The sequence below is a fragment of the Rousettus aegyptiacus genome, unplaced genomic scaffold (genome assembly GCF_014176215.1).
Source record: "Rousettus aegyptiacus isolate mRouAeg1 unplaced genomic scaffold, mRouAeg1.p scaffold_m13_p_7, whole genome shotgun sequence".
In the NCBI taxonomy this organism is placed as follows: domain Eukaryota; kingdom Metazoa; phylum Chordata; class Mammalia; order Chiroptera; family Pteropodidae; genus Rousettus; species Rousettus aegyptiacus.
This window is the reverse complement of record NW_023416310.1, coordinates 22,023,854-22,050,545: the sequence shown is the minus strand read 5'-3', so window position 1 is coordinate 22,050,545 and position 26,692 is coordinate 22,023,854. Positions and strand designations below refer to the sequence as shown.

The 26,692-nt window shown below is 35.9% G+C and overlaps 1 protein-coding gene across 3 annotated transcripts in view; it reads right to left on the bottom strand.

Annotated features, from left to right (window-relative positions):
- Positions 1-4,809: 4,809 nt before the first annotated feature.
- RMDN2 (regulator of microtubule dynamics 2) overlaps positions 4,810-26,692 on the bottom strand; it is a 45,279-nt gene continuing 23,396 nt past the window's right edge. For all 3 annotated transcript variants that reach the window (XM_036224690.1, XM_036224688.1, XM_036224689.1), the window contains 8 exons: positions 25,776-25,878; positions 23,957-24,017; positions 17,573-17,648; positions 16,602-16,679; positions 13,473-13,571; positions 8,106-8,159; positions 7,940-8,020; positions 4,810-5,200 (listed from right to left, as the gene is read on the bottom strand). In XM_036224690.1, coding sequence (XP_036080583.1) covers positions 5,147-5,200; positions 7,940-8,020; positions 8,106-8,159; positions 13,473-13,571; positions 16,602-16,679; positions 17,573-17,648; positions 23,957-24,017; positions 25,776-25,878 — 606 coding nt within the window. In that variant the 3' untranslated portion in view covers positions 4,810-5,146. The remainder of the gene's footprint in view (positions 5,201-7,939; positions 8,021-8,105; positions 8,160-13,472; positions 13,572-16,601; positions 16,680-17,572; positions 17,649-23,956; positions 24,018-25,775; positions 25,879-26,692) is intronic.

The window sequence follows — 26,692 nt, the reverse complement described above, 5'->3', positions numbered from 1 at the left end:
ATCTCACCATGGGAGGGGAGGGAAACCAGAGTTTTTGTCAGCTTTTTTTATACACTGCTAGTGTTAAGTCAAGAAAGAAAAAGGACTGACCAGTAACTGACAAGGATTCTTTAGGCTGTAGAATTATAAAATGTAGGGTTTCTGAGCTATTTGGAGCAACTGTATCATGGAAGGAGTACTCCACGAGCACATCAAAAGGTGCTCAAATCTCTAGTCAGGGATGTGCAAATTAAAACCACAAATACGTCCATTAGAATGGCTAAAATGAAAGACTGGGACTGACAATGCTAAGTGTTGGTGTGGCTGCGGAACACCTGGTGGGAATGCAAAACGGTACAACCATCTGCAAAGCAAAAGGGCAGTTTCTTGTAAAGCTAATATACACTTAGACCAAACGACACAACAATTCCACATCTAAGTGTTTACTGTCCCTTTCCATGTCCTCAGAAAGACATATATATAAATGTTCAGATCAGCTTAATTCATAATAACCCCAAACTATAAACAACCCAAACCAGGTGAATTGATAAACAATCTATAATATATTCAATCTGTGAGATGCTACCTAGCAACAAAATGGAATGCACATTGATAGATCCAATAACATAACAAAAATGTGCTCAGTGAAAGAATGATTCCATTTATATGGTGTTCTAAAAAATAAACTACAGTGACAGAAAGTAGATCTATGGTTGCCTGACACTGGAGTGCAGGTGGGAGATTGAGTGGGAAGGGACACAAGAGAACTTTCTGGAGTGATGCACATATTTATGTCTTGACTGTGGTAGGTGTTATACTACTGTATAAATTTGTTTAAACTCACAAAACTGTACACTGAAAATGGATGCATTTTGTTGCGTGTAATTTATATCGTAATAAAACTGAAGCAAAAATTAGAAAAGGAGGAACCCTTCCTAATGAATGGGCTTTAGGGACAAGTAAAACAGTAAGAGAGAGCCCTTGCTTTTGAGAGAGTGCCTTGTGGGTGATGGAACAGTGAGCAGCTCATCCCCCAAATCTGCTAAAATGCTGTAAGAGAATTGAGACCAAGTCGGAGGCTGGCAGCTGTGATGTACAATCTGCTTAGTCTGATGGTTCTTTTGAGACCTGACTCAATTCACTGGCTCCGCCCTTGAACGAGAGACTTAAGTTGGAATCTAATTGTGTCCAGAAGAGCATTCCTCATGGGCCCTGCACATCCCGAGGAGTGTCTCTGCTTTGAGAACATGTCCTGCCTGAGGCCAGGGTCGGAGGTCAGGAGGAGATGTGCAGCTATTACTTCCACAGCCCCAGCAAGCTGCCGCCCTCTTTGTAAAGAAATCCGGTGTTATTAATACATAGCTGAGTTTGGGAAAATCCAAAAATTTCCCCTCACCCCTAAACTTCTGTGTCCAACTCAGTGAGCCAAACAGAATAGTTCTGATTGGGGTGGTGTTGGTGGTTGGGGTGCGGGGGAGGTGGGGCTGGTATTTGCAACTGTGAGATAGATCATAATCTCAACTAAGTATGTTTTGAAACTTAATTATAGTTATGGAACAGTGAAAATTCACATAATTATACCAAAATGAAAAGGGAAACAAAGTATGACTATGAGCAACAACTTTGGGGGAAATTACCACAACCAGATGGAAGTAAAACATTCCCGAAGCAGAAAAAGGCACCTTCCCAGGCGATTCCCATGAATGTATGTTGCACGGACACTAAGCTCCCTAGCCAAAGCCCATCTTAAATTACTGTTTTCCCTTCTAACGAACCATTTCCCCTGCTGTGGGAGAGACTAGTATGTTGCTGGTTGAGGTAACAATTATACACATTTCAAGAAGTCTTTCTTTGTTTTCAGAAATCTATCTTTTTTAGCTGCCTTAAGCACTTTTTAGGTAAATGGAAACAAAAGAAAAGGAAACAAAAGAGTTGGTTCCTAAGGTCATTAACTCTTAAATGGTTTAAGACTGCTCATAGGGTTCCGACATAATTTCTTTGCTTGCCCTGTGGGCCTGCACTGAGTCAGGGTGACTGGTTCTGGACCCTGCTCCCTCACTAACTAGGCGTGTGACCTCCAGCAAACCTAATCTTTGTTCCAGTTTCCTCCCCCATTAAACGAGGATGGCCTCACTTTCCTAACCTATCTCAGCAACTGAAAAGCTTTCACTGCAACATCTGATGTGATAACACTGAAAAATTAGAAGTTTAATATGAATATAAAATGGGGTCTATTTTGCATTTAAAAGAAAATTTTTTTTAAATGTTAGAAGCATAGTATGTGTTATTAGTGTATGTATATGTTGGAGGACCAGATTTCAAAAACAACAAAAATCATCTGTCATCTTTCTCTTTTCCAATCTGTTAGCAATGAGCACAGGGGTTAAGCATCCTCTAAGAGCAACACTCACACTTGCCAGGTTGTCAGGACTGGTCCTCTGTGACTGTTCTAAACAGTTTTAAGTTTCACGCTGGAGTATTCAGGAATTCCTTAATTGCTAAAACAATAGACTGGAAACTAAAGCCTAGAAATGGAGTAAAAATTAAAATTTCAAAGAGAAAAAAAAAAAGAACAATGGGGTCACAGAAATGCCACAATGACTAACCCTACTATGTGGACTATATCTCATTCAATGAAGGCTGAAGTGGGGGTGGGGGAGTAGGGGGATGGGGAGGGATAGAATCTACACAGTTCTGTACTGTTTTTAGGGTAGAAAGAGAATGCCATAAATTTGAAATCTAAGGGGCGGTCTTGCATTGCCTCAGACTTACTGCCTCCTTCCTGGTCCCTGATCTGCTAGGTTTCTCCATTTCCTGTCATATCACATCTGAGGGTAGAAATTTTCTCTTAGGAACCCAAGGAATATGTGAAGTGCTCTTGAGTGGTTTTACTTAGTTGAACAGGTTATTTGAGCACATACTGCTAGACAGGAGATATGGAGGTAATAGATGGCCCCTGGCTTCATCTTGCTGAAGATCTAAAGATCCGAAGGTTGATCGGGCTAAAACAGGACACAAAAAAGTGCCTGCAGTTTTGAGGAGGGAGAGAGCACATCTAGTCATGGTGGGTCAGGAAGGTTTTATGCAGAATTCAAGGCAGGAGTAGAGTGGGGAGAAAGATTTCTACAAACAGGTGCCTGGGAGGGAAGGTAGCTCCCCAGCACAAGAAAACCCAAGCCAGAGGGCAGAAGAACCCCAGGCAGGCTTTAAGAAACAACCAATCCAGTCTGTCAGGGACGCAGACCGCATATGTGCGTGTGTGTGCGCTCGTGCGTGTGTTGGAAGGGATGGTTGGAACTCCTCTGGAAAGACAGCCTGGGTGAGAGCATGAGAGCAGGGGGTATCTTGAAAGCCCTGTTGAAGACTTTGGCCTATGCTGTGGTAGTTGGAAGAAATAGAGAGGGATCAGTTTCAGTCTGCTCTTACTCAGGGAACCTCACTTGCATGGGTTTGTGCCCACCTGCCTCCTGCTTCCTGTCCCCTTCCCTCATAAAAGCATCCTTAGCCCCAGGAAGAAGGCTTGGAGAGCTACCCAGCTTGACGGCCCCCTATACACCCTATGGTGGGATCTGTAGTGGTACAGTCAGCGGAGGGCTTCCAACCTTCGTATGCGCTGGGCCCAGTGACAGCTCACTTCTGGGGCCTGCATCAAGATCCAGACCCTGACATCAACCCCAAGGAGAAGGACATGAACAAGGTGCTGTTTGGTTCCCTGCTCAGGGCTCACTATGACCCAGCAGGGCTTAGCTCGAAACATGCTCAAAAGGCTGAGGTTCTTCCGGGGCTCAGTCACCGCATACGCTGCTAACAAGAAGTGAGGTCGAGAGGAGCTTTCCTAAACCACCGGTAATAAAAACTAAATGCCAATCAATCATGCTAGAGGAAAGATCGATTTGTCTATCCTCTATGGTCTCTACAGAAAATGATGTTTAAAAAATTAAAGCCATATGACAAAGTGAACAAACAGTGTGTGGCAAAATGTAGGGGCAGAGCACCCTAGAAGTGTGCCACACAGTCATAAACAACGCTAGATTATTTTTCCAAATTTTGTAATATCTGTGGCATTTTTCAGCTTTTTACATTTTATAATTTGTTGTGATGTCTTTTTCATTCTATGTAAAGCCATTTCATAGCTAATTTTGTATTTTGAATTTTATATTCTTTTTCTTAATGATTCTCCAAATTGTAGGAGCTTAAGCCCTCACAAACTTGGATCAGCCCTCAGATAATTCCATAATATTAGCTCAATAAATATTCGATTAATTATAATTGCTGAGTGCACTTAGGACTGAAGAACACAAAGGAAATAAAATGCATTTCAAACAAAGAGACAAAACTGATTTAGCTTGGTTAGAAGATCACTGTCCTCATGAGTGGAACATAGTGTTTTGCTGTAATAGTGTTGTTATGAATATTTACATATAAATAGTTGTACTTTTTCTCTTTAGGATTATTTCTGTGAAATGGAATAACAAGATTAAAGAGTTAATACATTTTTAAGACTGAATATATTTTACCAAATGTTTATGCCAAAATGACCTCCCACCAGCAGTATATGAGAATGTTCCATCTCATGGCAATACCAACACTGAATGTTTCTTGAAAGAAAAAAACAAATCCTTGCTCATTTCCTGGTAAAACAGTATCTTATTGTAATTTTATTTACATTTCTGATTACTAGTTACAATATATTTCCTCTTTTGTTTTTCTCTTTTACCAACAACTTGTTCATGTCCTTTGACCATTTTTTTTTTCCATTTTCATCCATTAATGAAGTTATTTTGTTTTGTAAAGTCTCCATTGAGAGCAACAATAAAACACTCATTAGAGTTCATTTTACTGGCTTGATTTAAATATTTTACTTAAAGAAATATTTAAAGAAATAGTCTGAAGACTATAGTTTATTGATAGGAAAAATATAAAGCATACGTGTTCGAAGAAAGATATTTTGTACTGACATTATAGGAAATAGATTTTTCCAAATAACATGATTTGTTTTGTAGTGCTACTAGTGAATACAGTCTGCAGAAATGTGGTTTTACCTTCATATCTGAGCATATTACCCTTACATCAAAAAAGAAAAAAAAGGATAATAAAATAACGCAACTTTGATCAGTTTGAATTTTAGGAGACCACATCTGATTTGTTGAAGAGTAAGTTCTTTTATTTACCTCTTCAAAGAACTGCTTATTTTTGTCACCTCTTTTTGTGCATCTTTATCCTGTAAAGAAAACACAAATACGCAATGAAAATTCACACATTCATCCTGATACTCTAGCTACTATGAAATAAACTTAGTTGTAAGATCTAGACAGGCAAATACATGTCATTATCAACTTTATCAGGAAGTTTATAGTTAAGATTAAAAATCATGTAATGTGTTTTAAAGGATCCCACATGTACTACTATTCCTTTAAAACAAGTGTGGAAGTTAGGAAGAGTGGCAACAAATTCAGATGGTAGCACATCCCTATGCATTTTTGCATTTAACATTTACTGAGCACCTATTCAAAAAATGTAAATAATGTAACAAATTTAAAATAAACAGGTGAAGAAAACTGGACAAAGTAGATATTTGGAAGTAGCTTCAAGCTAGATTTAAAAAAAAAAACTGGAAGGTTTTCAATAGTTTTAATAATGAACATTAATATACTGATTTGATTGTACTGTCTGATCAACTCGTAGTAAAACTATTCAGTCTTTTTTTGTGAGAAAATGTGACAAATGAATCTAGAGTATCTATGCATTCTTTGAAACAAAATGAAGAACTCAGAGTTAATCAGCTAGTCCACCTTTCAGGCTTCCAGTATAGTCATTATTTCATTTAGCAATCATTCTCACACTACCTTAGACAAAGGAATTTCTTTTATTTAAAAAGAGGAATGTTTCTCAGGACCTGAGATAACCTTCCTAGGGTCAAGAAAAGTCTATATGAATGATAAAATACTGTAGCTTCAAGTTCTGGGAATGTAAAGCTGCTTACATGCACGACTCTATGCACTAGAGCTTGAAGGCTGATAGTCCCAGTGTCCCGTGCTGTGTGATGAGCTCCCTCACAGGGACAGAAGATGTGCTCACAAGTGACTACAATGCCAGGAAGGTATCAAGGACGATTCTGTTTTCCCGACTGAGTAGATGGGGATGCCATTTACTAAGAGGAGAAGATGGAGGAAGGGGAGGTCCAAAGGCCTGATGACAAGTTAAGTTTGAGATGTCAAGTAGAGATGTCAAGTAGCACATAGATAATCAGGTCTAGCACTCAGAAGAGAGGTCTAGAGCTAAAAATTTGACCATCCCTAGTAGACAGATGGCATTTGAAGCCACAGAGATAGGTTTGGGAGGTAGGAGGGAGACAAGAGGCTCAGGTACCAGAAATCAAACCCTGAGGATCATCAGTATCTCACAGTTTTCCTATGAGAGATCAATATTTCATGCATAAACGTTTGCTTGTCAAACAAGGTATCATACCTCACTATCATACTGTACTCTAGTAAGAATGCATAGGCACTCATCTTTAAACTGCATGTAACCCAAACTGACATCATTCAGAAGATACATAAAAGACAGTAGGATCCCAATCACCAACACAGAGCAAGCAATCGGCAGGACAAAAATCTATTTTTTGCTGAAAAAATTACACAAATTGTCTTCTGGAGAAAGAGTGCTGCTACTGAGATTGCTGTTTGGCACTAACTATTAACCAACGGAGCCAACTGGAGATTCAAGTTAGAAGGACAACCAACCCTGTAGGATCTCGAACATATAAGTAGCCCAAGGCCTTGCACAGGTGGTTGCTGAAGAGGCCCAGTGGAGCCTGATCAGCTGTGTTTACCCCCACAGGCACCCCTGAACCCTTGTTTTACTTCCCCTTTTCGGCCTTATTCTCAGGAGTGCCCTGAACACTCCTGAAACAAATCTTTGCTTTTGCACCTCTGTGCCTTTGTTCATGACCTGTGATGTGCTTCGCCCACGCCTCCATGTCATCCACACCTTTCAAAGACCATTTCTAATGCTATGTAATCTCCTCTAGGTGAAAATGATTTCTCCCTTTTCAGTATTTCTATAACCAATTACTGGTACCTCTCTTAGCACTCCATGCCTTCTCCCTAAGCTGAGTTATCTGGGTATGGGCCTCATGTTATAAGGCCCAGGGTATAAGCCCCAAGAGGGCAACGGGCATGTCTTACATGTTTATATTCCAGAGTCTGACAAACGTCGGGGCCTGTATCGCTCCAAAAGAGATGAGGAGGAGTGCCTATTTCTGAGGCATTTTCTTTCCGTTGTAATTCAGATGAGGATAATGGTTGGTGGCATGAGAAGAGAGCAGGACAACATTTATCTATTTCTTTTTGTTTCCATGATACTAGTAAATGGCTCACAGGAACACTGACTGAGCTGTTAACTCTGTGAGATTCCTAAAACTTAGAGCACATCCAGAATCTCAAATTAGTAAGTAAAACTAACAATGTGATAGTTTCTTTTCTATTAATGGTAGGTGTTCAAAGACCAAGAAAATGTCAATACACACTTTCAATCTTCTCCATGGCCTTGGTTAGCCACAGCCCTGTGATCTGGGGACTGCAGATGGAACCCCATGGACATTCCTTGTGTTCTAAGGTGGGCACCTGTCTAGCTTGTTTCCCGCCTATCACAGTTTAATCACCAGCTCCCCAGAATTATGCTGACCTCTGTCCTTCCTAGTGTGGCTTGTTCCGTTACCTGCTGTCTAACACCTACCTAACAAGCATCAGGATGTTTTAAGTGCTAGCGCACAATTTTGCATGTCCCTTAAAGGTACAGAGGCCTCTTGCTGAAGGGTTACTTATAGCAATTAAAAAAATTTCACAGTACACATTAAATCCAAGTCAAAATGTTTTAGAAGAAAACTCCAGATATTCATACTTGAAGTTGGAACAGTACTGATAAAATAGCAGCACTCGTTGGCACTGCTTGGACTTACCTCTTTGGTAACGCAAGGAAGCAACACTGCCAAATTACAGAACTTTGCAGCCTTATCTACCTGTTCAAGATCTCTATAACACTGGAAATGGAAAACAAACAACATTAAAGTAACCACATGTTTATGTAATGAATTCAAAGTGATCTTAAGGAGCGGTCTTTATTACCTTGGCCAGGAACATGTAATTGGACTTAGAAAAACCAGGGTGTAGCTCTTCAACCTGATTTTAAGAGAAAACAGAAAAGAGAATTAACAGGGTGATACTAAAATAACATCACCAACAGCCAGTGAAAAGGAAGTATGTCAAAAACTCAAATATTTACCACATTGCCCTAAGAATTTAGGTTGGTTATGTCACTTCTGAGTCACTTTATCAGTTCAAGTATCCTTTAGGTAGAAAGATAGTTTTTGAGCTTATCTACTAAAATGAAATTATTATTATGATCATAAAGCTTATGAAGTAATGAGATACTTTAAGGTTTTGGGATTCCTTTGTATAACCATCTGCTCACTTCCCCCGCATTATCCTTCCTCTCCTTTCCCTTCGAGAACAAAAACAACTGGTGATATACTCTCCCTGGAAAAGGACTAGACATCTCACAATCTATTTAGAAAATAAGAGGAGAGCATGACTGGGATCCCAGGGCAAGCACCTTCTGGCATTAATGTTTGATTTTGATTTCTTATCATTTCAACACATTCCATGAGTTGAATAATATCTGAAGTTCATCACCTCAAGTACTTTTAAAGATGGATCCTTGAAACAACTAACTGGTCTAAGTAGCAGCCCTACCTGCAGAGTTTAGTAAGTGGGAATTATGAAAGTACTTCATTCCTCTTCTACTTCTATTCCCGTTCCTTTTCTTTATCTCTGGTAAATAAGACTTCTTTCAGGTGTACAGTATTGCTACTCGAACACTTTTCTTAGAACCTGTCAGTCTTGCATCTGAGCCAGCTTCTGCTGTTGTAAAGTCCTACGTAAGTAAGCTCCCAACCTGACCTCATCCCCAACCCAGAGGAATGCAGAGCGCAAGAGAAGAAAAATGTTTTTAAAAAATTACAAAAGATGCTTGTTTTACAAGATACAAGCAATCCAGACATTGCTAAATTTAAAAAGTAAAAGCTTCTCTAATTTTATTCTTCATTTCAATCTTATTCCCCAGGGGTAACGATTACTGAAAGTTTGACGTGCATCCCACCAGACCTTTTACCAAGCATAGGCAAACCAAATGAATAAACAAAAGATAATTGGTTTTGGGGGAAAAAAATTAAAATGAGACCATTTTATATATATTGGTCCCAAACTTTTTTCCCCACAACATAGCACAAACACATTTTCTAGTTATCATACACATGTCTATCTCAATCCTAAGAGCTATATTTTATACTATGCATATACCATAACTAAATTAAGCATTCCGCATTAGATATTTACATTTATTCTTATTTTTTACTATTACATAATGAACTTACTTGCTCCCATATGCTGCATACATATGTGATTATGTCTGTAGAAGAGATTCCTAGAAGGTGAATTGCTAAGTCAAAGGATATACACATTTTAAAGATGGATACTAATTGAGGGGAATTCAACACCTAACACTCCCAAGGAGTGCTCCAATACCTTAAGCAAACAAATCTCTTGTAAAGGACATTTACTCTCTAAAGAATCCCAAAGGAAGGGTCCTCAGAGTAGGAGGACAAAAATCCTTTGGGCTGGGGAGCCAGACTGGGTATAGCTCTTCAAGACTGAGTAGATAAACAGTGTGTGGATCTGGTCTAGAACCTGCTCGTGAGACAGCAAGGTCACCAACAGATTGAAGGAAGTTATCAAGTTCAGTCTCAGCCAGAGCCTTGAACATCCCATAGAACCATCCATGATGCTGATGGATTCCAGTTCTCCTGTCTTGTTCAATTATTTCCATTTCAATGCTCTGCAATTACTAAGTTTATTTCTTGAGCCATTCTAGTAAGAAGGGCATAGATTGAACTTTGTTTAATCGCAACTTCTTCCATGTCCAGTAGTTTCCTCAAACTCTGTCTAACTTCTATCTGGATAACTTTCCCCCAAATATGTAAATAAGCAGCTTCTTATATCTTTAGTACTGGCATTTAAATTCTGTATATATACCTTAACACTATGTTTAATTACCAGAATGATTATAAATCAGAACATCTCTTTTCTCTCTCATAGTCGAAAGAAAATGAAGCCCAAAGGAACACAGGACTTAGCTGAATAACAAGGAAGGAACTGTATTACTCAGTAGAATGTTCTAATTAAGGGGCAGTTTCTAGCTAGGCTCGTAGAATGCTCTTTATCATAACAGCTGGCAAAAAATAGTGTACTTGTTTACTTGGTCTTGGCTGTCCTAGTTCCCTAGAGGCAAGGGCTGTGTTGTTCATTTCTGTGTTCCCTACATTTGATTCTATTTGGTATTAGGCATGTGCTTAATAAACACTGTTGAATAAATTAGCTTTGTTTTAAAACATCTCATATCCTCAAGCAGCAGCCTTCCATCATATCAGGACACTGAAGAAAACCCTGCAGCTGTTGAACCCACTGAAGGAGATGCAGGGATCATATGATTGCAAACAGTGAGTGAGATTAGGGCAGCCTGCCCCCAATATTGCCATACCTGTCACCTAGTATACACACCCATCCACATGTTCACAGAACCTTTATTCACAATAGCTTTGAACAGAAATAACTGAAACATCCATCAACAGGTAAATGTATAAGCAAATTGTGACATGTCCATATAATAGAATATTACCCAGCAATAGAAAAGAACTACTAATACACTCGATAAAATGAATGAATCTCAAAACACTATGCTGAGCAAAAGAAGCCAGAAACACACAAAGGTATGAGGGTTATGATTCCACTTATATAAAATTTTAGAACAGGCAAAGCTAATCTACTGTGACAGAAAGCAGCAGATCAGTGGATGCTGTCAAAGGTTCCTTTGACAGCCAACAGGCAAAGATAACTCTCTAGGGTGATGGAAATGGTCTATATTTTGAAATGATGGTGGTTACATGAGTACATAACTTTTTCAAACTTCCCTGAACTACACACTTAAAATGGGGCTGTTTTATTGTATATAAACCCTAACTTAATATATTCAGAAATTTTGAATTAATTAGTCTGACTCATGGCCTGGGCTGGCATTTTTAAAAACTCTCCCGATGATTCTAATGTATAACCAAGGCTGATAACCACTGCTTAGTAATCATGCCAGAATTCTGGATGAGGTGAGAGGCACGCTATCATTAGACAAAACAATAGTGGATTCACAGATGACTCCTGGTCTCACACCACCTCCCTAGATGTTCTGAGGTTGTGGAGAACAAGAGCTCACCTGTTATAAGAGCAAATAATAGCAGCTAACATCAACGTTTACTGAGCGCATTTAATGTGCTAGACCCTGGGCCAAGAAAATTACATTATTTTATGCAATCTTCATAAAAACTATACAAAGTAGGTATTATTATGCCTACTTCATAGAGGAAAAATTCAAGATGAGAAAAAGAAACATGCCCAGGTCATACATAAAGGAAAAGGACCAAACTTGATGTCTCTGGGGACACGTTCTTGGCCTTTGTGAATGTTCTTTGGAGGGACACTGTAGGCAGTGGGAGTCCTATGTCTGGGTTCCAAGAACATGACCTCCTGTTGGGGCCGGGTGGGTGCAGACACTCCTAGGGTGTGGCATCCAAGGTCTGTAGTGTTTCCTTTCCCTCCCCTCCACCTCCCAGATCTCCTAGTTCTTCCATAGCCTTAGCCCTCAATACTCTAGGCTCCTCAGGATCCTCAGTTGTTACAGTAGATATGGGAAGAAGCATTTCCAATACCTTCTCACTCTCTAGACAAACACCATGGAACACATTTTCACTAAGAATCTGAGTCATGAGTGAATGGTGAGGTCTCCAAGACGGTTTGCCAAGATGTTTACATTTTAATGAAGTTAAAATTCTGTGGGCTTTTACTGAGCGCTTAATAGGTACTGGGCACTCTTTAAGTAATTCACTTGTATTAATTTTTTTAATCTTTATGACAACACTATGAATCAGGTACTCTTATCTCCATGTTATTGATTAAATTGAGAAAGAGAGGTTAAGTGACTTGCCCAATGTTAATTAGCTGCTAAGGGGCAGAACTGGGATTTAGCCAGGTGGTCGGATGCAGCGTTTGCAACCTTTACCGCTGCATTCTTTTGCCTCTTACCACTTTTGATTTTACCTGTGTAATATTTTAGATACGTTAGCACCTTAAGAACATCTGTGCAGTGTCCTGAAGACCTGCCCACCCACCCCCATTATAACTTTGATACTATGAAGGAGTGAGTTTCAAATTCAAATGACAGTTTTGCTAACTAACTTAGCACCTTTCATAAATCATTAGGCTTAAATATACCATGATCTATACTCTTATAAAATTTGAAATGGGAGAACTAATTCTCAGTGGTAGAAAAAAAGTGAAGAAAAGGACTTAGACTTCATTTATACCTTCGATTCGCCTTTGTGTGACACTGGAAAAAATTAAGTTCCTAAAGTCTTGGTTCCCTCTTTATAAAACAAAAAAGATTATAGTAAATAAAAAATAAATATATGGCTCTTGTACTTTTATTCTCCTCACTCTTTTCCACTGGGCTTGTGGTTGATCCCAGCAAACTATGGCTAGAATGCTTTTTTCATAAAGCATTCTAGCCATAGTTTACAGAAGGAAAGTGGGATAAAATCTATTTGCCATGTTAGACTTTATGAACTCTAAATTCCCTCTCAGTTCTACAGAATTGATCCCTAAATTACAACGACAAAAAAAAAAAAAAAATCAGTGAGTACAGTATGTTGGACAATACAGTTCAGAGCCTAATTTTGTCTATATTGTTAGAAATTTGAAAATTGTAGGTGGCAGAGGTGGGGGAGATATCTTAGTATTTCTAAGATTCTATATTTGGTTCCAGAGAAAGGTGAACAGAGTAGGCCAATAGGAAGTTGGTTATGTGGAGCATTTTACATGTTTACATGTGTACACACACACATATTACTGTTGAGAGTTTTATCAGCTTATACATTTTATTGATTATACATTTATCAACTGTACATTTTAAGACACAATGAAAATAGTGGTTTGGTCTGGTGTTCCAAGTATGTTTCATAGAACTCTCTGCAGCTTATGGAATGGCTTTTAAAATAACTCTCCTTTTTTGGTATCTTTTAGTTATTTAAGATGAAACTGTTTTTATGTAAGGCTAATCAGGAGCATTTGAGACCAAGTCTAATAATCAGGACACGACCTGGAGAGTTGCTCTTGGATTTGGGACCCACAGCATACCTAGCTGCTCTAAGTAGTTGTTTAGATTTAAACATAACTCCCATTATGAGAAACTTAAAACAGAACATGCTAAAACCAGGATTCAAACTATTAGAGATCTACACATGGAGAAGAGAAAGATTTCCTTGACAAGTAGTAGGACTAATGTGGTGAGCAGCCAGTTTGACACTAAAATAATGGATAGGCAAAATATACCTTAAGGAAATGTTGCAAAGCTTCTTGTACAGTTGAGGATGGTATTTTTCCAAATAGAGTAGCAGACATTTTTTTCTCAATCCAGCTCAGTTTCGAGACCTGCAAATATAGAGCAACATCACTCTAGAAAGTTGTTCACCTTTTGAATAAATAATTTCTCCCCAAATAGATATGTATATGTATATATGTTTACCCATATAATATATAAAAATATAAATACATAGCCATTAATAATATAAATGATTGGTATCACCTTTATGGTATTCCTTTTCCATAATTCTAACAAACTATAATTTATGAAGATACTAATTTGAAATACTCGTGATAAGAAGATCTGTGTTCAATCAGATAAAAAGAGGTGTGGGTGAGAAATAATGCTGATCTTGCTTGTTTATCTGATTCATGATTCTGTGATGACTGCAAGTATTTCTTTGCACGAGAGCGTAGTAGCTATAAGACCCTGACATCGCTCTCTTCCTGCCTACTCCGAGTATCCTCAATGCAGAGGGAGTGTAGAGTGAGGGTCCAATATACATATTTACAGTCCAGGAGAATTTTTTAAACTAATAACTGCCAAAATTAAATTTTATATGACCATTTACTTTTTGATTTGTTTTAAAATGTTTTCATTTTTCCCAAATATGAACATTAGGTGTTTATCATAAAAGAGTGAAAGGATTCAGAAATGAACATTTAAAAGAGTACTGTTGTCCTCCTCAACCCCATCAAGTGCCTTTCTTCCCAATCTCACCTTCTAGTTTTCTAGGTGGCTTATTAGAAAAATGATACCATGTTGTTTATTTCCTTCTATGACTTATTATTATTATTTTACTGAACATTATAGTTTTAAGATTTCACCCAGGTTGATAAGTGAACTGAAGCTCAATCATTTTAATGGCTATAAAATATTCTATCACTTAAATCTGCATCAGTGATTTTTCATCCAAGCTTTTGTCAATAGACTTTTGGGTCTTTTCTATTTTTTTGCTCTTAAGAACAAGGATGCTTCAGGCATTCTTGTACATGCCTTTTGAGGCAAATCTGCAAGAGTTTCTCTAGGGTAGGCACCAGTGTGGGTCTCATAGTAGGCAAGCAGTCAAATTTAAAAGATAATAGCCAATTGTTTCTAAGGTAGTTATGCCAATTTATGCTCCCAAGACAATGTAAGAATTCCTGTTGCTCCATATCCTTGCGACATCTCATATTGATATTTTTAACCAAAGTTGATAACCACTGCTTAGTTAATCATGCCAGAATTCTGAATGAGGTGAGAGGCACGCTATCATTAGAAAGAAACAATGGTGGATTCACAGATGACTCCTGGTCTCACACCACCTCCCTAGATGTTCTGAGGTTGTGGAGAACAAGAGCTCACCTGTTATAAGAGCAAATAATAGCAGCTAACATCAACGTTTACTGAGCGCACTTAATGTGCTAGACCCTGGGCCAAGAAAATTACATTATTTTATGCAATCTTCATAAAAACTATACAAAGTAGGTATTATTATGCCTACTTCATAGAGGAAAAATTCAAGATGAGAAAAAGAAACATGCCCAGGTCATACATAAAAGAAAAGGACCAAACTTGATGTCTCTGGGGACACGTTCTTGGCCTTTGTGAAAGTCAAATAATATATGCTTTTTATATCAAAGCTGTTTCATCTTTTTAGTTTTTAATTTTATTTATTTAATTATTTTATTTTATTTTTTTAGGTAAGACAACCCTTGGTTGACCTCACAGATTGCAAAGATCTTGTCAGCTTACAGTCCTTTCTTTTTTATTTTTTACACCTGCAGCACCTGGTCTTCCTAGGTTGTCTCCCATCCAAGTACTAACCAGGCCCGACCCTGCTTAGCTTCCAAGATCAGATGAGATCAGGACATCTTTTTCAAATCTACCTGGTCTTTTTGTAGTTCCATGTTCCTCAACCATTTTTGCCCCTTATGTTTACAAAACACATCATCTAGATAGCTGTTTAATATTCTATATTCAATGTTCCCAAAATCTGAAGTTCTTTTAAACCTATTTCTGTTTTTTTTTTCTGTTGATTTGTCATTCCTGATGTCTTATATCTTATATATTCTATTATTTTTTGACAGTGAGCTCATCATTATTGGACTACACAGAGAGAGTTTTATAAGGCCTGTGTGAAGGTACATTCCCTCAGGAAGAATTAGCATTAGCGTCTGCCATTTGTTTATGACATGAAGATCAAGTTCCATTTTGAATTAAAATTTCCTTCCTGGGTTTTCAAAGCCTGAACAAATAATGTACATTCAAGTTCCAGACTCACATGAGATTGGGTCAATCATTTTTAAACCTTAGGGGAGTCTCCTCCTTCATGAAAACCCAGAGTCTTAATATTTAAGAGCAGTGTAATCAAAACTGCTTATAGAGCTATTATAAAGATTATTTGCGATAAGAAATATAAAGCATAAAATCCACACCTGATATGTAGCAGGTGTTCAATAAAAGTAAACTTCCCTCTTCACTCCTAGATCTTCTTCAAGCCTCAATTAAAAAACTTCCTCTTTTGCTTACCCTAATTTTCTCATTCAAAAAGAGCATTTATCTTCATGGTAATTTTTTCATGCATCTCTTAAGATATATTTTCACCTTCTGTTAATTTTCTGTGAACTAATGTCATTTAAGACTCTCGATCTTAGACTTACCAGCTGCCTTTATTTATTTTTATATGTCTCATGTCCCCTTTCGAAATTAAGTTTCTTAAAGACAAGGAGAAGGTTTTATTAATCTTCTGGCTAGTGATCACATAATTTATACTTAATATATACTCTGACGAATGAAAAAAGTCCTCCCACAAAACAGAGTAGTGTACCAACACAGGGCACATGTTTGAGACAGCACGAAAGAAGATAGTGCGGCTGCTTCAAGGGAAATAGAAAGGCGGTAAAGGAAAAAAACACATACATATATAAAATAATATTCTATATATAACATATAAATTATAAAATATATAAATTATAAACTCATAAAGTATGTATTGATTTTATTTCCCTGGTGCAGATACCAGGTAAAACAATAAAAGAATGTATAAGTCACTGAAAATATATCATACAATCATAGCATATTCAAATAAGATTAATAGATAAAAGCACTCAACTTACAGTATAACAGTATCTTCCCTTGAGGTAATACAAATAGGGTTCTTCAGGTAAAAATTGGATTGCTTTATCTAGATGTTCCTGAAAGAAAAGCCCAAAGAAATATCATCTCCCAAGGTTTTAAGTAGTGTTGAATGAATTGTGCCTAGTAAATTGAAAGGAGCTTTACTATGTTTCATCCCCTTCCTCAATCCCTATCATTAATACAATTAAGCTTTAGCAATGGTTCGATTATCAAAAATGATTGCTCAGAACTAGAAGCAGAACTGTGACTACAATTTAATAATGCAACAGATGATTTAAAGCCAAATGTCACTATAAAAATAGAAAACATCCAGTCACATTATTGTCTGCCCATGACTTGCCCAGCTAACACTTGATTCAGAGGCAAGCTTACAAATATCAAATGATTAGAGTACAATAAAGGAAATAGCGGAAACAGGTGGTAGAGGAATCTACTCCCTTGACACTGTCAAATGGTTACAGGGAGCTGGGAAACAAAGAACTCTTTGCCCATCATCATAATTATTGAACTTGAGGGGCTATTTATTGAGCTATTATAACTAGAGGCACATTATAAATTATGAGTTTTCGCATTACTTAGTTTACTTATATACATGGTAAATTTAAGCCCTAGATTGGATTCTTTTCCTCCCACCAAATCAATATGCAGTAAATGTTAACTAATTAGTCCCGGTCATGTTTCTAATGTTAGTGAGCTCATGACCAATAGGCTAATTCTCTATCTTTGAAAAAAAATACTCATCTACTATATGACTTCTTTCAGGATCTAGAAAAATAATAATCATTATCCACCCAAATAATTTGATTCCTTTTGGCACAGTACTATTTGAAGACTGTCATTTCACTTAGATAAAAACATATATGCCTAGAGATTAATTGTTGAATAATTTTAATATCCCTGTTAATGGAACATATAGCCACATTAAAACATTTTTAATATCAAGAAATACCTTGAAGCGATATCCATAGTTGATTTTGTTCTGTAAACCCTCAAACTCAGCTACACAGCCACACAAAACTGCGTACCTGAAAAAGATAAACAATGAATATAGTGTGAACTTTTAATCAAATATGATATTAAAAAATCTCTGAAGCATTCATTAATATTTAATGAAAATATTAATTAAATGCGAGGGCCCTAAAGATACTAAACACTTGACATTAACATGAGGCTAGTTCCTCATCTATAACTGGAATACTAACACTATCTATCATATGTGTATTTTGTAAGGATAAATATCTAAAATGTGTAGTTGCTTAGACTAGTGTCTACCATATAGTGAGTTTCAAAAAATGTTAGCTGTCATTATTACCATCATCAACATCAAAGTCACAAAGAGGCTCTCAGAAAAAGTATTACTACATAAGTATTAAATTGAAAATATATCAACAAATCCTTGTTATTCGTAAATAAAAATTTCATGGCCTCCTTAAATGTCATTTGAAAATAAAATAAATATCATGATTAAAACCAAATAAAGTCAAAGGTAATTTTAAAATATGCTTTTTCAAAAAATTCCCCATGTCCTTTAATCCTTCCTTAGAACCATCGCATTACCAGAATAGAACATTCCATGAATTATTATGACTTTTTCTCAATTGAGAACATAAAATTTACATAAATAATTATTAGACTATAAATTGGGTGTGATATTTGTTCAGTAATTTTCTTACTCTAAAAATTGAGGACACATTACTTTTCACATTCAGAGTGTTTCTGTGCAAAAATCTTTGGAGTATTTCAGAGTGTTTGTCTTAGGCAAAATAGTCATTTACCTAAGTATTTCAAGAGTAGGTGTTAATTTTTATTTGCATGGTCCTCAATGAAATGAAAAAGGTAACTTTGGGTGTTATTTATCTCTACTGTTTCTGTGGATAAGCATAACTTTCAAGTATAAATACGAAGTGAACGATTTTCTTATTTTGGAACAATAAGACCATTCCTGGATACAAAAGACCACATAATTCACACCACTTAAGCACAACCAATAAAATGGCCACTTCAGTTATGAATTTTTTGACTTCTTAAAATTTCAGTTTCTACATATTCAATGGAATCTACAACAATAGAAGCCAGAGTGATGACTAAATCAACCTACTAAAAGTAATCCGATTATGGAACTAGATGAGGAAATACTACTACTCAGAAATTATAAAATAAGATTGCATTTCACATACATCTCTACACCTGTCAGAGACTGAGCATTTGAGAAAAGATTATTGAAAAAAAAAGACTCTTGAGCTCTCTTGAGAAAACTGGGATTATCACCTCCAGCCTAGCCTCACGTTGTTCTTTTGAAATGTCCCCTTTCTATCGTTCTGTTCTATTGTTCCTCCCAAAGAGTTCCAGATTGGGGAGCAAAATCTACACAGCTATATCTCCAAACTCTCTCTTTTTGTTATGGGCATTATAACTTATTCAGACTTAAAACCTTAGTCTACTTACAAAAAAATAAACTTTAATTTAAAAATACCTTGAGATTTATAGGAAAGTTGCAAAGATAGTTCAGGGTTCCCATATACCCACATCCAGTTTACTGTTTACATCTTACATTACTAGCATACATTTATCACAACTGTATTAATATTGCCATATAATATACATGCTTTTCACAGTGAATCAATATTAATACACTATTATACTCCACACTTTATTCAAATGTCCATTGTTTGTCCCTAATGTCCTTGAATTTTGATACTTCCTCTCCATTTCTTCTTCCATATTTATCCCTATTAATTCAATATCTCGATATGTGAAAATCTTTTGAATTACTACTGTCACTTGTCATACATCCAATTCCTCCTAATTTTGGGTATTTATAGCTTTATAAGCATACCTTTTATATCTTTGCCCACTGGCAAAATTTCTGAACATACTAGTGTCTATGATAGAGGACTGGAACTCTAGAATCATCTGCAGATTGACAACAATATTGTCGATAGTTATTCTATTGAATAACTGAGGCTCAAACCCTTCTGTCAGCATGGGTAGCCCAGAAGCTGGGCCTTGTCTTGTCTGTCTTGTCTACAAGAATGTTAGGAGTGAACCTGCCCTAATGCCTTGCTTAAATCCAAATGTACAAGCTCGGTTTCCATACTCCATTTACCAGTAAAGAAAGAATAATAATAAAAACAGATCATGTCAAATTTTTAGAAAAATCTATTTTGGGTCTACTTGAACTTCTTCATCCAGAGGTTCACAGAACAACCTAACTATCAGAACTGGAATCAATCTTCTATTTTCTGAATATCAGAACTATTTACGCATATCTTTAGGCTTTTATAGTGTTCTCTCAGCATTTTCTCCAAGCTATTCTGAATAAAGAAAAAAAGAAAAAAACATGATTTATGAATACCATTATATGAAATATGTATGTTTTCCCTTATAAATAATCTGTCACTAGACTCATATGTTTTTTGTAATCTTTTTTGAAGTTTGCTTCTTTAAAGTCTAAAATATTATTTATCTTCCCACATATCAAACACTCAAAGTGCACGTGACTATTTTTTTCCCAAAGGATCATCACTTCTTTTCTGGCAATAAATTCCACCTATGTCTGTGTGTGCTGCTGTTTTTTATACTGTTCATCTTTAAAATTTTATTTCCTAAACACTCAGGTTAAAAGGAACTCGGAGAAAAGTTAATACACAATGTAGTATATTACCTCCATCTAGAGGTCATTCTAACTATGCATTTTGACAAAAATTCTGTCTTTTCTTTGCTTTGATATTGAATATATCTTTCATCATGCACAAACATTCCTGTTTCAACAACTACTAAAACAGCTCCATTAATTTCCCTGCAGCACTTTTGATTCGGCACAAATGCTAGTTATACTGTGAGAAAACTGAAGAATAATGTAACAGATGAAATACTGAGTATACTGAGTATATAAGATTGTAAGATCAGCTTTTTATTTATTTTTTATTTATTGTGAACCTTGGTTACTAATCAACACATCATACTAGACACACACACACACATGCACACACACACTGCTTTGCTTACTGTTATTCATAAAATGAAAACAAGTTGTTCTGTGAATCACATGCTAGAAGGCATGTGGATATAATTTCTGAACAGTAGAGCACAACAAATATTTAAGAAATTATTTATAATTAAGGTCAGGCCTATCTGGTTAATAAATTGCAAATCCATTGGTGATTTTACTCTCTTGATTCCAGAAGTATCTTAGGCTGCTACAACAAAAAACAGCAGAATTTTATAGAAAGCTTATGTAGCCTTAAAGTTTCAAAGCAATTTCATTTTGGGAAAGATGAAGATAAAACGCAAGTTTTTAAAATAATATTTGCTTTTCAATTATTCCCCCACTGGTAATCTTTTATGATAATTATTCCTGAAGATTGCATCTTTTATTTCAAACAGAAAGCTTAAAAACAATCATATAACTCTGTAAACCAGTGGTCCCCAACCTTTGGCACCAGAGACCCAGGGACAGGTGCTCCTAAGAAAATCTATCTCATGCCTCATGATCTGAGGTGGAGCTGATGCGGTGACGCTAGTGTTGGGGAGTGGCTGCAAATACAGATGATGCTTTGCTCACTCGCCTGCCACTCACCCCCTGCTGTGTGGCCTAGTTCCTAATAGGTCATGGACTGGTACTGGTCTGTGGCCTGGGGTTTGGGGACCCCTGGTAAACCAGGAGTCTGAAAACTTTTGCTGCAGGGTCAATTAGCAAACATTTTAGGCTCTGGGGTCAGAGAATTGCTGTTGCAACTACCTGACTTCATCGCTATGCACAAATGCAGGGGCAAGGCTGTGCGCCAATAAAACTTTACTTACAAAAGCAAGCAGTTGGATTTGGTTTGTAGGCCATAGTTTATCATTTATGGTGAATGAATGAGAAAATATCTTAACATACTGACAAAGATTCCAGCAGAATAAGACCTTTTCATTACATTTTATTACAATTAACTATGGAATCAGTTTGCCTAAATTTTACCCCTTCCTTCTCAAGTTTTAATTTCTGCTTTTTCATATATTCTAAGAATTTAGATAAAATTGACATTTGAATTTGTTAATTTTTATCAACTCATTAGATTTTAATATATATACATATATGTATATATGTATGTATGTGTGTGTGTGTGTGTGTGTGTGTGTGTGTATAATTAAAGCTGATACCAAATAAGAAATCATGTGAAACACAATCGGATCAATACTGTGTGTGTGTTGGGAAGATTTAACCTTGGAGTTAAATCCCACGATTATATAAGTGGCATCTCATCTTAAACCAAGTAAGTGCTGCTTCAAAAGATCTCTTCTTAATTTGGCATGTGTCCTTGGGAGTTTCCGGGATAAAAAAAAATGTTACCTGACTCTTGCCCAGGGAAGTTTAAGATGAGCGTTTGTGGGTGGAGCTCCCCCTGCTGGTAGCAGAATGAAATAATGGGTCTGCTTTGGGAAATGGTTCGCACCTCAGAGTTGGTGGGGCAAAAATGAATTTCCAGTGGGGCAAATGTGGACTTACAGATATATTTGAAAGCAATGCCTTCGATAAGGGCCTAATGTCCAAAATTCACAAAGAACTCAGCTCAATAACAACAAAAAAACTAAATGATTCAATCAAAAAATGGGCAGAGGACCTGAACAGACATTTCTCCCTAGAGAGCATACAAATATATGGAAAGATGCTCAACATTGCTAGCTCTTAGGGAAATGCAAATCAAAATCCAATAAGATACCATCTCACACCTGTTAGAATAGCTATAATTAATAGGACGAGTAATAACAAATGCTGGAGAGAATGTGAAGAAAAAGGAACTTTCATACACTGCTGGTGGGACTGCGAATTGGTACAGCTATTATGGAAAGTGGTATGGAGGTTCCTCAAAAAACTAAGAATTGACCTACCATATGATCCAGGAATCCCTCTACTCGGTATTTACCCCAAAGACTTGAAAACTCATATTCGAAAAGATATTTGCACACCGATGTTCATAGCAGCATTATTCATAGTATCCAGGACATGGAAGCAAGCGAAGTATCCTATGATAGATGATTGGCTAAAGAAGCTGTGGTACATATATACAATGGAATATTACTCAGCCATAAGAAGAGATGAGATACTGTCATTTGCGACAACATGGATGGACCTCAAGATAGTCATGCTAAGCGAAATAAGCCAGATGGAAAAAGCTGAAAATCACATGATATCATTTATATGTGGGATATAAACCTAAAAGCAACAAATGAACAGGACAAACAAACAGAGACTGATGGACATGGACAATGGACTAGTGATTACCAGAGGGTAGGGGATCGGTGGGGAGGGAAGAGGTAGACAAGATAAAGGGGGTCAAATATGTGGTGACAGAAGGAAATCTAACTATGAGAGGTGAACACACAGTGTAAACATATATATATATGTCTTATTCTTAAGTGTACAGCTGAAATTTATTTGATTTCGTTAACCAATGTCGCCATAAAAAATTAATTAATTTAAAAAATAACAGATTTGGCCAAAAAAAAAAAAAAAAAAAGAAAGGGAGCCATTATGAGAGAGATTTTGCCTAAGAGTTCCCCAGAAGACTAAAATAATGTCCAAGAGGGGTGGATTTCTGGAAAACTAGGTCTGAGAAAAGGCTCATAAATTAATTTATTACTCTATCTCCTTAGCACATAAATTACCTGTGCTGCTATAAAAGAAAACAACAAAATAAAACTGAGGAACTAAAACAATTGCAAAAATACAACTAGGAGTAAAAGGAAATGTTAATTAAAAACAATACATCTCTTCTTATTTGTGTTTTATAATTCTACACATATAAAGAATTCAAAACAAAATATACTCAAGAATAAATTTTTTTTTGTCCCAAGGATATTTACTTGTACCCACCAACCTAATTACATTTCCTTTGTTTGAGCTTTCTTATATTATAGATGGCTTTTCTTTGACCTGTGGAATTTTTAGACTTTGGCTCATTTGGTATAAAAAATGGCTGATGAGCTTTTTATTCTTTGAAGCATTCTTTCAACATTTCAGTTATAAACATGACATCATTCTTGTGTTTGTTGTCAAACAAAATGTTTATTAAATTAGTTTTAATTAGAATTTATCATGTTCAGAGCTATCAGACTTGATACATTCACTTATGAAATCTTCAAAGAAAGTTTACCTTAAATATATTTAAAACATACATACTGAAAAAATATGAGAAAAACAGAACAAGAACAGTTACTATGTTATCTACTATATTTTTCAGTGAATGTGACAGAGAGGTTAAATGCATCAATAATATTTTAAAAATCCATTGTAATCTATAGAGGCGTATTAGAATTTGTAAAGACTGCATAAATTCTATGAACTTACCACAGATGACAATGCCCATTCATGGGTGCTCTAGTAATAGCTTTTTCACCTAATGTCTTCCCTGAAAGATAAATGTATTTACACTTAGTACCTTCATGTGAGTTCGTGGGAGGCAGATTATTGAATTAAATCAGTGGTTCCCAAACTATGGTCTCAAGACCAAAAGCATCACCTGGAAACTTATGAGAAAGCAAATTTTTGGCCATATGGGAGACTTACTTGATTACAGACTCTGGGACAGAGCAATCTGCTTTCACCAGCCTCAAGAGATTCTGATGTATGCTCAAGTTTGAGACTCACTGGACTAAGTGATTTCACCAAGTGCAAGAAAAGTCATTCGATAATTATTTTAAAATGTTAATAGAACTTGTTTTGTAATTAACTCAGCCAACATTTGCTGAGTGCCTTCTAAGTGCCATAGTATGAAAGCCTTGGATTAAAAAGTCAAATGAGACCCAGTTCTTGACTTCTAAAGGTTTACAGCTCAGGAGGCAGTAGGTATATAAACAAATTACACGCAAAAAATAAAAGCAGGGTAAAAAAGAGCACGCAGCAGAGAAGAGAATAACTCTATCTAAAGGAGGGTGGGAAGGCTGCCCAGAGAGGTTCTCACCTCATAATTCACAATAACGAACAGGTTCAATACATAAATAATTCTCTCAAATCATTTTACTTAGTTTAGAATAACTTTTAATAATGCAATAATTACTTTAGATAGAGGTTTGTCTATAGGCTTGAAAAATCAAAATGCTTGCAACAAAACTGAACTACAATCTGAAAATCTCTCTCAAAAAGTAGCTGTTTTATTTTATACCACGTCCTTTCCTCCTTTCTTGACCCATTTCCCCACGGCTTGAATAGGCTATCTAATGCTGCAAAATGAGTCGTTGATATAATCTTTATAAAAAAAGAGTCTTTTATTCTAAAACCATTCTCCTATTGTTAATTTGTTAATGTGGTATTTTATAGCTTTATCCATTAAGAGAATCACCCTGTGTAGAAATCTACATAAACTAAAAAAAAAAAAAAAGGATTTCAATAATAACAGTAACCTGAAAATGAATAATCGAAAAACATAAATGTACAAACATTAAAAAACATAATTACAAGGAGTTTGGAAACATTTCTTTCTTGGAAATAAAAATGACAGGTACCTGGACTAGAAGGAGATCTGAAGTATCATTACCTTTTTGTTATTTCTTCCTCGTGCTATTTTAGAAAAAGAAAGCTTGGAAAAGAGAGGACTTGGGAATAAAAAAAGAATTAAAGAAGTTCTGGTATCAAATTACTACCCTGAAACATAGAGATGGCAGTTAAGGGGCTTTTTGCAAGAAAGAATTTTGCTATTCGGTAAGAGTCAAGGTGACATAAATATATATAAATGATGTGACATTTGGCTGTTTTTGTTTTGTTATTATTATTATTATAAAAAAATTCAAAAATATGCCCCAAAGTATAGGAGACAGTATAATAAACAACCATGGATGCACTACTCATCTAAAACAATTATCGACTCAAGGCTAATCTTATTTTATAATGATAAATTTGGAAACTTTAAAAGCTGAAATGTGAATTTTTCAGTTGTCTATTCTAATATGCTCAAATATTTTTACAGAATATATTTATTCTTTAGTCCTAAAAAAACCTTTCTGTCCCTAGACTATGTGTATTTTTCAGTACCAATATATTTTCAGTACAATATATTGAAATAGATTAAACAGATTGGTTTCAGCTAAGAAAATTTAGCTTTAATTAAAAATTAGTAGTTTATTACAGATAATAGTCACTTGATGATAATCAATCTTTATAAAATACTTACCTATATTAGCATAATGTTTCTTTTCTTGTATATTTGTAGATAGCTCACACATGTCTCCATAAGCACGAACAAACCTCCAAATAAATTCAATTTCATCTCTAAACTGAAAAGATAGAACTTCACATTAGATTAACTTAGTAACTTGACAAGACTATTAAATATTTTGTACTGCAACTTAAAAAAAATTAGGCAGGTAAACTGGTTTTTATAAATGACTGAAGCTATTCTCGTACGTATAATATTTTAAACTAAAATATTCATGGCTACAAAATGTGATTTAATGTAAAGTTACATTTGGATCTGAAAAATAATAAATATTATCCAGACACTGGCTCTATGGCTACGTAGAAGTGAGAATTGATAGTCCCTAGAATCTATACATTCTCCCTGAGTTGTAGTATCCTCTTTTTATTCTCTTTCCAGTTATCTACTATCAATATGATGTTTCAATGAGCATTTCAAATAACATCTGCAAGTCATTATGGATCACATATACTCAAAAGAGCAGTCACGGTTTTTACCTATATTATCTAAATATAATCCTGAAGATTTAAAAATGTTGACAATGTGTTTAGAGTTGCTAAATCCTCAAAGGGTAGACTTGTTCATGGGGAAGAAAGAGATTTATTGCATCTTGGGATATTGCAAACCTTTTTGTGTGTGTGTGTGGTGGTGGTAGTGGTGAGAGAGATGGGTTTTCCCAATTCAGCATAACATTAAACATTGAAAAATGACCAGTGGTAGAAATAGATTAAAATACTGATGGCTTTTATATTAATAATAAGTTAGAAAACTTAAAATGTAGCCCCCCCAGAGAAGCAGTGCATCTTGTTCTTTATCTATTATATAATATTTAATAAATATACCAAATTAATAAAGATCAAAGTAAATCTGTATCCTCATATATTTGGTTCTCA